At 44.1% G+C, this 13,575-nt stretch overlaps 1 protein-coding gene across 3 annotated transcripts; it reads left to right on the top strand.

Moving 5' to 3' along the window:
- The first annotated feature begins 882 nt into the window (after nt 1–882).
- Nucleotides 883–13,188, top strand: LOC109565221 (homeobox protein SIX4). Of its 3 annotated transcripts, XM_070797694.1 has the most exons (4): nt 883–968; nt 1,181–2,028; nt 4,759–5,447; nt 8,826–13,188. In XM_070797694.1, exons 1-4 carry the CDS (start codon nt 966–968, stop codon nt 9,620–9,622), a joined length of 2,337 nt encoding a protein of 778 aa, XP_070653795.1. In that variant the 5' UTR covers nt 883–965; the 3' UTR covers nt 9,623–13,188. The 3 variants fall into 3 exon arrangements, 2 of the variants coding, with proteins under 2 accessions (XP_070653795.1, XP_070653794.1); XR_011568940.1 differs by lacking the exons at nt 883–968; nt 8,826–13,188 and adding an exon at nt 4,090–4,226 and having other exon boundaries at nt 1,068–2,028; nt 4,759–4,895; XM_070797693.1 differs by lacking the exon at nt 883–968 and having other exon boundaries at nt 1,068–2,028.
- Nucleotides 13,189–13,575: the final 387 nt, after the last annotated feature.

The following is a 13,575-nucleotide window of genomic DNA, read 5'->3' as shown; positions in this document are numbered from 1 at the left end:
CACTTCACCTCAAACCAGAGGGCAGTCTCCCATCTGTTTATATTGTGGAAATGGCTGCTGATCCTGGACTCATCTCCTCCAAGACACCTGCACATAGAGATTGGTTTCTACCAGGAAGATCGTCTCCAAAAAACTATTCATACACTTCCATTAAAAGAGGTTCATATAGAAGCTTAAATTTCCATACTGTTATTATAATCTACAAGTTAGATCTCTTCTACCCTGCTGACCCAGGATAAACATGGTAAAACAGTCTACATACTTCGTTGTATCAGGTTCATCTCAGTTGGGTTGCCAGCCCTCCAGGTGACTTAAGGTTAAAAACATTTTTTTTAAGGCTTCTTGTTTTTGTGTTCTCAGTGGGCTATTTACACCATTTTCAAGCATCCCTCCTCCTTTGGAATTTTAATTTTCTGTGAACGCTTCCCCCATAGGGCATTCCCTAGTGCCATTTTATTCTTGACCCTTTTCAATACAAAATCCTTAATAAAGACAATGGAAAGTAGGGTGAAAGCAGGGAAGCTGAAATTTTGTCATCTAGATACTGAGGGTGGCCTCTTTGTTAAGAATCTAGCATCCAGACCTTGAGGTCACACGATTAGTATTCCCATTGGAATCGTAGGGACTCTCTTTCAAAGAGTCTTCTGTCCAGTTTTCAGGCCACGTTAGGCACGTTCCCGCCCAGAAGCAGGGCCTGAAAAGAATGTCGGTGTTTTCCTTCAGGTATAGGTGCCTGGGGGTCAAGGGAGAGGGAACTGCAAGGGGTGGAGTGGGAGGCGGGTGATAGACAGGGATAGAAACTGTGTCTCCTCCTCCCTCTGAATGCGAAATAGCCAATGGGGTGGCGCGGCCGAGCCGGCCCGGCCGCCAGTGCCATATAGTATGCAGCAACCGGAGGAGTCACGTTGGGGGAACGGCAGAAAGCAGCTATCCTTTTACACTACTTTGCTCTAGCAGCTATCTTAATGGTGACTGCGTGGCCGGGGGGAAACCTGATCGGCCAGATCCAGCCGAAACCAGGAGGGAGGGAGTGGGCTTTCCGGAGGGGGGGAGGGGGGAGGGAGACGAAGAAGGAGGAGTAAGAGAGGGGAAAAGAAAGAGGAAAAGAGTGCGAGGGAGTGAGGGAGGGAGGAAAATAAACAACAACAAAAAAATGTCCTCTTCCTCCCCCACCGGGCAGATTGCAAGTGCGGCGGACATCAAGCAGGAGAATGGGATGGAAAGCGCCTCGGAGGGGCAGGAGGCGCCCCGAGAAGTGGCGGGGGGCGCGGCGGCGGCGGCGGGGCTGAGCCCCCCGGCTCCAGCCCCTTTCCCCCTGGAGCCGGGGGACGCCGCGGCTGCCGCCGCCAGGGTGAGCGGAGAGGAAGGGGCAGTGGCTGCAGTGGCGGCGGCGGCCGGGGCGGCGGTGGATCAGGTACAACTCCACTCGGAACTTCTGGGCAGGCACCACCACGCCGCGGCCGCCGCCGCGCAGACCCCACTGGCCTTCTCGCCAGACCATGTCGCCTGCGTGTGCGAGGCGCTGCAGCAGGGGGGCAACCTGGACCGCCTGGCCCGGTTCCTGTGGTCCCTGCCCCAGAGCGACCTGCTACGTGGCAACGAGAGCCTGCTGAAGGCGCGAGCGCTGGTGGCCTTCCACCAGGGCATCTACCCCGAGCTCTACAGCATCCTCGAGAGCCACAGCTTCGAGTCGGCTAACCACCCGCTGCTGCAGCAGCTCTGGTACAAGGCGCGCTACACCGAGGCCGAGCGAGCCCGCGGCCGGCCGCTGGGCGCGGTGGACAAGTACCGGCTACGCAGGAAATTCCCCCTGCCCCGCACCATCTGGGACGGCGAGGAGACGGTGTATTGTTTCAAGGAGAAGTCGCGCAACGCGCTCAAGGAGCTCTACAAGCAGAATCGCTACCCTTCGCCGGCCGAGAAGCGGCACCTGGCCAAGATCACCGGCCTCTCCCTCACCCAGGTCAGCAACTGGTTCAAGAACCGCCGGCAGCGCGATCGGAACCCCTCCGAGACCCAGTCCAAAAGGTGAGCGCCAACTTTCCTCCTCCTCCCCCTTCCTCTCCCCCACCCCCTTCCCAGCTTTCTTTTCCTCCAAGTGCTCGCAAACATGGCGCTTACCTTCCCCACCAGCCTGGTCCGGCTGCCCACCTCTCCCCGCCCCCCACCTCTCTCCCCGGCCCGGGGCGCGGGGCGGGGGGTGGGGGGGCGAGGGGCGGGGGAACCTCTCTCCTTACCCTCCCCCACCTCCCCCCAGAAGTTTCTGGTCGCCTGCCTAGGTCTCAGTCCCCGCCCCCACCTCGGCTGGCCACTACTGCCCGGCTTCCCACCCCCATCCCGCCGGCTTTGAAGTTGCCACTCTCTCTCCGGTTCTGTCCGGGCGAAGGAGCGTGTGTAGGCGCCGGAACGGTAGTTCTCCTGTCCGCCCGAGGCCCACGGAGGTTGCCAGCGCCGGGCCGGGTCTGCGCCTCAGAGGGGTCACGCCAGCCCAGCGCGCGCGCGCGCTCCCCGGACCCCCAGGGTTCGGCCGGCTGGGGCCCGCTTTGGAGGTGGCCGTGGCCGTTCTGGAAGGAGAACGGGGCGGCGGGGGGGGGGGGGGGGGGCTGGCGGCGCAGAAGGGGGTCTGGGGGTGTCGAGGTTTTATGTGACAGAGTTAATCATTCACCCTGCCCTCGCTGGTTCCCTTCGCGGCCGCGGCAACTGTGGGGTGTTGGTGCGGCTCGGCTCTGCGGTGTTTTGAAACCTGATTCTGAACTCCTTCGGATCGGATTTCAGCGCCTCGGGGGTGGTGGGGCTGCGGGACTGCTTCCTTGGCCCCGGACAACTGCGTGTCTCCTTCCTGGCGTGGTGATGGGGGGTAGAGGCAGGCTGGCACCGGGCGGGAGGCAGGAAAGAAGTGGGGGCGCTATCCACTCCGCACCTCTCTGAGCGCCCACCCTGGCGGGTTTGAACTTTTTGACTGCCAGGTATTTATTTTTTCCCAACTGGTAGAAAATACCGGGTTTTCCGTCTCTTTGGTACGTCCTCCTGAGTCAGACACCTAGTCTGAGAGTCTCTGTGTTGTATTGTTGGACGAAGTGTAAAGCCAACCCCGCGGGGACAGGAGAGAAAGAATCCAAAAAGCAGCTCGTAGGCTCTGCTGTAGGGCGGAATCTGGGAGCCGGGGAGCCCGGCCCGGCCGGGAGAAGGTGATCGCCCGGCGCATTCCAGAGCCCGCTGTGGGCCGCTCCTGCCCTGCGCTCCCGCGGGGCCGGGAGCTACGAGCCACGGCTCCGGCATTCCTCGCCCCAGGCAGGGAGGAAGGCTCGGTGTCCGAGCCCGGCCTGGCGGTAACCAAAACAAAACGCGCCCCGCGACCGGCGTGCACCCCGACCTACGTGCACCCCTCCGCAGACTTGCGGGGCGACCCGGAGGAGGCCCCTTGGTAACTCCACGCCACCTGCCCCCGCTCCTGCTTGAGGCAGCGGATCCCATCGCCTACGGAATCTGCAGGCCAGGTCTAGGGGGTGGGAGCGGCGCGCAGTCCAACTGCCCTGCAGCCTCCACTCCCCGGCGCGTTCCCCGGGTCTCCTCCGCCACGCTCAGCCTGCTTCTCTCCCTACTCCACACCCCCGCCCCCGGCCCAGTTGCCTGGTTGAGGCCCCTCTCCGGATCTACCTCCCACCCGCACCCCCGGTGAGTCACCCTCGCAGACGGCGACGGCGGCTCAGCCTCAGCTCGTAAATCAAAGCGCTTTCTGCGCTCCTGGCCCCGCAGCCCAAAGCCCGAGTAATCCCCTCCCCAAGGCATGAAAGCGAACCGACTGCTGGGCACTGCAGGGATGTCGGATCTTCTACTGGGCCAAGTCCCGCCGCGCTCCAAACGGCCGCTGTTCTACGCCCCCCGTCCCCACCCCCCTCCCCAGCCTCAGACCAAATGGGAAACCCCCACCACTACCATTCCCTGGATTTGGTATTTCCCCCCAAATCGGAGAGGTGAGGAACACAGTCTGGTCTGCAACGGAGCAGAAGAACTGAGGGTACTGGGGAAGGGGTCTGATAAGTACAAGGCCACTGAGTGACCCACATCCTTTCCCTCCCACCTCCCCAGGGCACTGGCTGGTGTTCGTTAAATAGGCCCTTATGGCATCCTTTGGATTCAAAGGCGACTGCACATAACAGTTCTGAAACAGCCACTTTGTTGAATGAAACAGTTGTCAATCTGGTGGAGTAGAAGTTTGGGAGCAGGTGAGAATATGATCTCTCGTTAACTAACTGGCAAACAAAAGCCAGTATTTCCCATCTCCTGCTCCTTTGACAGTTTCATTTACCTCCAAAACCACCCTAATCTGAATTGGTTTGAAGGGAAGGGAAAGAGTTCCTAAAGCAAGATGATTGACCACCCCTTTGATGAGTTTTTTCCTATGGTATAGGTAGAAGCATTTTTAACAGTAAGAAATAATTTCAGGGCTACCCAAAAAAAAAAAGTATACAATTCTGTAAATCCTGTTAGCTGAATTTACATCTTTCAGATCTCTGGGCGTTCTCTGAATTTATTATTAGTAAAGGTGACTGAGATAGGAGAATTCCTCTTCCTAGATACCCTGGTCAAAATCTGCTGAAATCCCTCATAGCTAAAACAAGACTAAAAGATTTTCTGCTGTGCTTTCCTTAGACACAGCTTTTAATGGGGTTCGAGGCTGGTTTTACAAACAGTTGGCGCTATGTACCTTGTCATGCCCCTGACTTTCTGAACGTCTTGATTTCCTCCTCTGTACAGTGAGTCAGATGGCAATCCTAGCACTGAAGATGAATCCAGCAAGGGTCATGAAGACTTGTCTCCTCATCAACTCTCCGGTTCATCCGATGGTGTCACCAACCTCAGCCTTTCCAGTCACCTGGAGCCAGTATATATGCAACAAATTGGAAATGCTAAAATATCGTTAAGCTCCTCTGGAGTTTTATTGAACGGAAGTTTGGTACCTGCAAGTACTTCACCTGTCTTCCTTAATGGTAATTCTTTCATTCAGGGACCCAATGGAGTTATCCTTAATGGATTAAGTGTGGGAAATACACAGACAGTATCTTTGAACCCACCAAAAATGGCATCAAACATTATGAGCAATGGTATATCCATGACTGACATACTGGGGTCTACCTCCCAGGACGTGAAGGAATTCAAAGTTCTCCAGAGCTCTTCAGCTAACTCAGCAGCCACCACCTCCTATAGCCCCAGTGCTCCCGTGTCGTTCCCAGGGCTGATACCCAGTGCCGAGGTGAAAAGAGAAAGTATTCAAACAGTGGCTTCCCAGGATGGAGGCTCTGTGGTGACTTTTACCACACCAGTGCAAATTAACCAGTATGGCATCGTCCAGATCCCCAATTCTGGAGCAAACAGCCAGTTCCTTAATGGAAGCATTGGATTCTCTCCACTGCAGCTGCCTCCTGTTTCAGTGGCAGCTTCACAAGGTAAAAGTCTTATTTGGTACCATAATGCATCAGTGAATGTTTTAGCCAGCTGCTGTAAATGACGCATTTGGTGAGAGCTATAGATTGCTATTAGTCTTCGGGTACCTTACTGGCTGCTACGGCTGCAGAATAGTCTTAATTTGTTTCTCCTCCTTCACAACATCCATGTAATATCCAGCTTGCTTGGTTCCCTGGCATCCTGGGGGTGGGCTTTTATTTTCCCAACAACTGAATGGAAAAATACAGTTCACAGTGAGTCCTGCCAGTTCTACAATTATAGAAATATGCTAAGTCAATTGGTACTTACACAGTAACCCATTGCTTGATATTTTAAGATTAAAAATTAATAATATTGCTAAGAACACAAAATGAGCCAAGCAGTTGGTAAGAATGTGTACACTTCACCTAAGCATCATTTATCTGAGCAAAAGGTGTTTTAGAAGAGCAAGCTAAAAAGACTGGATCATTTGTGTTCATGTTCCTCCTATAAGTAAGATTAACAGACCTAAAGGAAAAACAGAGGAATATATGATTGTTTGTTCTGCATGTATACTAGCCTGTTAAATGTGTGGGTTTCTTTATGAAGGCAACTGTAAGCCTTATTTTATGTTTCTGGCTTTACCAAGACATCTCCTAAAGAAAGCACTGAGATGAAATTTGGAGGACCTGAGCCTGATACGCCAGTTCTTCAGCGACTTTAAGCAAATCTGGAGAGCTTTGTGTTACTGTTTTTCTATAGAAACAGGAATGGTTAGAATGGAGGTTGAAGAGCCCCCTGACTTCAGAAGTAGGAGGTGTTAGTGCATATTTTGCCTTTGTGGAAGCAAATCTGAAAGTCCAAATTTTTACCGAAACAAAAATAAGAAACTTTGCCTTAAAGATCAGCTTCCTGTAAAATGTTTTTATTAAAAAAAAAATCAATTTATTCAATCTCTTTTTTTCTACAACTATGGTCTAGTTCAGTTTGTTCGAGGTACTGATGGAAATATTGTTGTGCAGTGAATTCCATTCTGCACATTTGTTTCTCTTTGGGTAAAACGGCAGTATAGTAACACACAACAGTCCTTCAGCATGCTATTTATTTCTTCATTGTTCCAGGCTATAGAAAAGATTACGCTAAGTCACTATCCAACACAGGGCAGAAATAGTCAAGCCACAGAGAAAGCCAAAGTGCTTAGTTGTATAATACTTTAATATGGATCTAACCCTTTTTCTCTCTTTAGGAAATTTCCAAATAGTAGATAACATTTTAAAGACAACAGATTTGAGCAGAAAAGCATGGTGTATACATTGGGGAAGAGAAAGGCAGGAATACTTCTCATACATAATCTAAAGAAGTGCTGCCATGGAAAATTATTACAGACTAATAGTTAATTCTTACAATGGGACATTCAGTATGAATAAGAACAGCATTTTCAGTTAAAATAGCTAAGATCAAATGACAGAACTGTCAATCCTTAGACTTGTCTGGGTGAATTGAAGACATAAGTTTAACCAGATGGGTCCAGGAAGCAACATTCTCTTAGAGTAATTGTGTATTGCAGTTCTCAGTAAAGTATTTGGGGAGTCAGCCTTTCTCATAGATACCATGCCTTTCTTACAAATGGCTAGACAAGGTAGATTATCTTTCTGTAGTTGAAATTTACATAGAAAAGCAGAATTTCTACATTTTACTCACTTTATAATCTAAGAAGATAAGCCCTTTTTTTAATATCACTATAAAATTATACTTTGTAGATCATTTCACAGCTGGGTTTTTTAAATTGATTTTGAAATTATTCAATTTCTAATTCAATTGCAACTGTACTTAAATATCAAGCTTTAGATCATATCTGCTTTTACCCTTCACGTATGTATTTCATAATATAAAAACTTTGAGAAACATTATTTTACTTATATGCAATAGCAGTTTGAGAAAATGTCTCATCTGTTATGTTATATATGGCCCTATCCAAAAATAACAAATAACTTTGTTCACATATACACTGGCAAATAATTTCACAAACACGCGACAAAGTAAACATCTATTTCAGATGTCTTTTACTGCAATTTAGTAGCCAACAAGAATTTTAAAGCCTTTTTCGTTTGTTTGACCTAAAACAAAGATTTATGTTAGAAAAGAGCTGAAACATGCATAGAAATGTTTTTCTTAAGTTCAAATAAAGTTTTCATTTTTTGTTTGTTTAAAGACATGCCTTTGCATTTAGGGTGCTTAAAAATGTTAGGAAGACATACATATATTTATGACATTTATCAATATAGGTGGCAACATAATCACAATTATTCTAGTAATTTAAGGAGGGAAATGTTTTAGGTGAATTACCTTTAACTTTGAACTGTTTTCTCAAAATAATATTTACTTTAACATTGGAGTATTTTCTCAAAATAATGAAGAGTATCTACTGCACATCTAATTCAAGATCAAGGTAAACTTCCCATTTGAATTATTCTGTCACAAAACTCCCCTAGGCCCACCTTTCCTTAAATGGCAAGATAATTGCCATTTTCCCCCATACCTAGGTGAAGGCTCAGAGGAAAAGGGTATTATCTGATGGTGGGAGTTTGTAAAGGGGGGGGGCGGGGGGCGGGTCGTCTTCATCTGCATCGTCTTAAATTAGCTGATTTGAACATCTCAGCTTTCTACTTATATTTCTTTTTCTACTTCTGGTCTCTGCAGAATGTTATAATGAGAGTCTCAAAAGATAGAAACCCTTTTTAAAAGCATTAGCTTTAGTTCTAATGCTGTTGGATCTGTATTTTTAAAAGCACATTTCATTATTATCATTAATTCTATCACTACAATACTGAAAATTCAGAACTAGTACAACAAAAAGAAAGAAAAATCTATTGAATGTTTTGTTGACGTTACTTTATGGTTAGTTTGGTGAAAGATTGCAACTTGTCTGTACAGGTTTATATGGTTAACTTTAAGCCCCAGGGTAACTCATTTTTGTGGTATTTTTTACATTTCCATTTATATTTTATGTCAGTTACTGAGCTTGTCGTGAACAAAGGCATTCTCTTTTGCATTTGTTTTCTAGTTCTAACTGGCAGAGCTAGCAATAACTATTTAACTAACTGAGAGATAACAAGTCTTAGCAATACTGAGCCAGAAAACTGAAATTAGAACTTGGAAAAGATTTTTTTTCACATTTGATTTCTAAGCCAGTAGTTCTTGCTCCTGCTTCGTCACCAGAATTACTCAAGGAGTTAAAAATATACCTGCTCTGGGACTTACTGAGTCAGACTCTCAGGAGCAGAGCCTGGAAATCTGTAGTTGTAAGTGCTCAAGAAAAATCATGTGTGAAAAAAAGTAACTTTTTTCTTTCCTTATCAGTTCCATCAATGATAGGCTGTACTTTTTTTCTTTTTTTTTAGGTAATATTTCAGTAAATTCAAGCACTTCAGATGGGAGCACATTTACAAGTGAGTCTGCCACAGTCCAACAAGGAAAGGTTTTCTTGAGCTCTCTTGCTCCCAGTGCAGTGGTATACACTGTTCCTAATTCAGGCCAGACTATAGGATCTGTTAAACAGGAGGGCGTGGAGAGGAGCCTGGTGTTTTCTCAGTTGATGCCTGTCAATCAGAATGCACAAGTAAATGCAAACCTATCTTCTGAAAGTATCTCCGGAAGTGGCCTCCACCCACTGTCCTCCTCATTAGTTAATGTATCCCCAACTCACAACTTCTCCCTGACTTCCCCAACCCTACTAAATCCCACTGAGCTAAACCCTGACATTGCTGATAGCCAGCCAATGTCTGCACCTGTGGCAAGCAAATCTACTGTGACGTCAGTCAACAACACTAACTATGCAACTCTTCAGAACTGCTCCCTTATTTCTGGTCAAGATCTACTATCAGTACCCATGACCCAGGCTGCCCTTGGGGAAATAGTTCCCACAGGTGAAGACCAGGTGGGTCACCCCTCCCCAACAGTACACCAGGATTTTGTCAGAGAACATCATTTAGTTATGCAATCAGTAGCTAACATAAAAGAAAATTTCTTAACAAATTCTGAGAGCAAAACAACAAGCAACTTAATGATGCTGGACTCCAAATCCAAGTATGTCCTAGACAGCATGGTGGAGACTGTCTGTGAAGACCTGGAAACAGACAAGAAAGAGCTTGCCAAGCTCCAGACTGTCCAATTGGATGAAGATATGCAAGACTTGTAAACTTAATTTCCTTTTTTTTCCCCCTGGCATCAGCAGGCAAATCTTTTCATGAAGACTTGAGGACATAAAGCATTTTCCCATTTGAAGGGAAACATTAGTTTTGCAAGTAAATGCATTCAAGAGACCTTGGATTGATCTGCATGAAGATCACAGTTAAATATGCTGAAGATCACAGTTAAATATGCAGGAGTAGAACTGCATTACTATAGCCTTTTGGTTCTCTTTTCAATAGATGGAGACAGACATGAGAGATGAAATGTATCAAGAAGTCAAAGTGTATCGTTTGGTTGACTTAATTCTAAGGTCAAATGGAACTTGGTAGTTTTTTAAATTAAAAATGTATACACTTAAGGTAGAAAATTAAATATCACTACAGAACATTAGAAACAATACAGTTCTTTTTGTTTACTTTTACTCCATGGGCATTGGTAAGGTTAAGAAGCATAAGTGGTACTTCATACAATTCGAAGGATATATTTTTGAATATATGAATTCTGTTTTTCAGCATTTTTGTGAAAGTCTTGCTTTGTCTCTATACAGTTCCAAATGTGACTGCTAATAGTTTAGTTGGCTGAGAAAGTTCACAACTCCACTAAGAAAACTGAAACAAGCTTCAGTATGAGTGTAAATATATTAGTCCTATAAGCAAGGATTTGGGTAATTACAGTGAATTTTATTTATGCTGTATATGTTTCTCATACTTCAGACACTATGAACTGAAAAAAATGTTTTGGTACTGTTTAATTTATTTTTATTGTTTGAACAGGAAGTGAACAGTTATTTCCAACAAAGTTTTACTTTTTGTAGGATTTTAAAAGTAATGATTTTTATCAGAAGTCTATTAAGGTCAATATTAATAACACTGAAACAGGAAATCTAACTCCCATTATTGGAATTTTGGTACTTTTTTTCACATTCTTGTTCTTTATTTAGCAACTCTCTTATTCATTTAAATATATTTTCTATAGAATTCTACGTGCCTTTTTACCTTGTGGCCTTTTTATTCTTATTAAGGTACAGAAGTGTCAACAGAAGCACTGATGACTTTTTTCTACTATCCAACAGGGTTACTTTCACAGAATTGCTTTAAATCTGAAGAACTTAAGTTTCACTTAATGTTTTATGATGCAAATGGTTGAACAACTAATTATTGTTAATAACGTTTCATTAAAAGTAACAATTACAGACTACCAACAAAACCAATTCTGGAGGCTATGAAAACAACCATTTTAAAGTAAGGAAAGAGTTTTTATCTTCTAATGAGCAGAATTATGTCTTGTTGAAACTTGGTTCTATTTTGAATCGGTTGTTGCATTATGACGTATGACTGTTGTTTGCACTATGTTATCGCATCTTCTTTAAATCTTTTGGGGGTTTCTGTAAGCAGCTTGTTTGATAATGCTGTGAGCTGTGGTTATACAGTTGTTATCAAGACTCTGAAGAGAAGATGTAATAATACAAATACATTTGTGTAGTGAGTAAAGTCTCTGGTCTCTGTAAAGCAAGAAAAGTGAGGAAATTATCTCTTCAGAGATGACCGAAAGTTGTGGAACATGAAGATGTCATCACATCTTGCTTTCTTTAAGATCGGAACAAAGGGTCCACTCTAGCTCTCTGCATGCTCGTCAGTCCAGCATGTTGAGTAAGGGCCATAGAGGATTTCACTTTTGTTGTTATTGCAAATGGAACTTGCAGGCATACATGAAGAGCCCTTTGAAGAATTCCTCCCCCATCGTATTTTTTCTCCTCCATCATTTTGATAACGAACTTAGATCTCATTTTTTAATGGAATTAGTGAATGTTCCTAAACTGCTGAAATTACATGTTTTTTGTTTTGTTTTACAATGTCAGGCATTTTAGAGTTCTCTTCCACTCCACCACTACTTATACAGCTTGTTTGTTTCTTTGGGTGTGTGCTGATCATGTTACTGAGATTAATTACATGGTTCTATAGTGTAGTTTACATAAAAATGATGTTTTCCACTTGATTGCTGCAGATATCAAGAGTTTGTTGATTTTAAAATACCCATCCAGTAAGAAAGATGGGAAAGTTTAAAAAGTTATATATGTTATACATATATAACTAGAAAAGTTTTATATTGTCTTCCAAAAATATAATAAGCCTCTCTTTTATTCACAGTTCTTCCTATTTTCTACCTTAAGAAAGAAAAAAGATAGCACAAAACTTAAGACTTACCTAGGAAACCTATTCATACTCTAACATTATGTAATTATACCCCTACAATTACTCCAGGTAGCTACACAATATACCAGGTAAGAATCAATGCACATTATAAAGAACTTACTGTTCTTTTCTGTTCTTTCAGTAAAATAAGGGCCAGTTGGTATGAAGCCCATATATATGTGAATGAAATAAGATAAACCCCATGATCTTCCTGCACAGAATTGCAAATATTTTTTGCATTGCTAAGGGTCAGACTCAGAACCCTTGGCAGAATTTCTCTCCTACATAAACCAATGCTTAAAGATGCTGCAAATGACCCTCTAATGATCACCAAAGAGGAATCAGAATAGGGGTAAACAACTCTCCTTCAAACCCCAACCCCTGCTGCTGGCTGCGGGATTTTCAATGTGAGCCTCTCTATGCACTCTTTATCAGTCAGAATATGGCGTTTAGCTCTTAGTTACACCCAATAAAGGACAATCTATTGTTTAATAAAGAGAACATGCGTTTGTCCCTCAGTCAAGCAAGAGCACCTGTGTCGTACTGCTTTGTAGCTCACGTGTATCCATAGTAATGAAAAGACTGAATCGTACGCGTTTCATTGCCTTTCTTGTGTTATGAAAGGCAAGTAGATGTTATAGCCATAGATAAAATTCATAGTTAAATTGCACACAGACCTTCAATCTCCCTGTATATGCCCTTGCGTCTTGCATGTTCAAAGCTAGATTATCGGGTAGGCGTTGCAGCCTGCTCGACTACATGTTAGACAAGTGTGCGTTAGTATATAACCAGAAGTTCTTCATTGTTTAAAATGTTTTTGACAGATCATCTCATCATAAAAATATAAATAATTCAGGAAGGCTGTGGGGAAAAGAACTACATTTTACAGAAGATGTTTTAAAAGTCTTCCTAGAACTTAGATAATAGAGCGTAACAGTTATTTTGTATCTAATTGATACATTTCATGTTAATTTCTTATTACCACCTTACATTTTATTAATCAAAATTATATAGCATGTGACTTTTGGCTTTCAGGGTTCTCAAAAATTTTTATTCTTTTGTTGCATGTACTGTATGTTTAGAGACAACCAGTTATATACTCAATATGGTTTTACTGTGCCTTACGCAAAGAGAAAATCTATACCGAATGTATATCGTGGGGTGGGTAACGGAGTCTCTACTGCACTGTCAGGTGATGGCACACGGAGCGCGTCCCAGAACATTTCTGTGCTTAATTACCCAACCAAAGATCTAAAGTATGTATGTTGTACTGTAATAGGGGTTTATGCCTGGACAATTAAGTGTTTTATTTGTTTTCTGAAATGATGTGAACTTATTTTTCTAAACACTATGCTAAATAAACTTTATATTTATACATACATTATGTTGAAAAGTTGTTTATCCCTGGGAAGGCAGAGAAGAGTAAGGAAAAGAAAAAACAAAAAATCCACACACATTTCATAGGCTGGCAAGTATAAGGATAAGAAGAGTCATTTTGGGAAAATAATCTCTGTTGACCTTTACACAAAATTACCCAGTTCACTTAATTGTGCTGCATCCTCCTTCAAGCCAAGAAATGTGTCTTACTCATTTGGGTGTCCCAAATCTGAATCTGATACCCTCTAAGGTTTAGTGAAGTTAATTGAAAGGTTCAAGGACCTTTCCATTCCCAAGCCTTATTGAAAGGGCTCAGTATAAGTCCAGTACTCTTGCCTGGAAAATCCCATGGACGGAGGAGCCTGGTAGGCTGCAGTCCATGGGGTCACTA

The sequence above is a fragment of the Bos indicus genome, chromosome 10 (assembly GCF_029378745.1).
Source record: "Bos indicus isolate NIAB-ARS_2022 breed Sahiwal x Tharparkar chromosome 10, NIAB-ARS_B.indTharparkar_mat_pri_1.0, whole genome shotgun sequence".
Classification (NCBI taxonomy): Eukaryota; Metazoa; Chordata; class Mammalia; order Artiodactyla; family Bovidae; genus Bos; species Bos indicus.
Note: the sequence above shows the minus strand (reverse complement) of the source record. Positions and strands in the feature narration are given on the sequence as shown.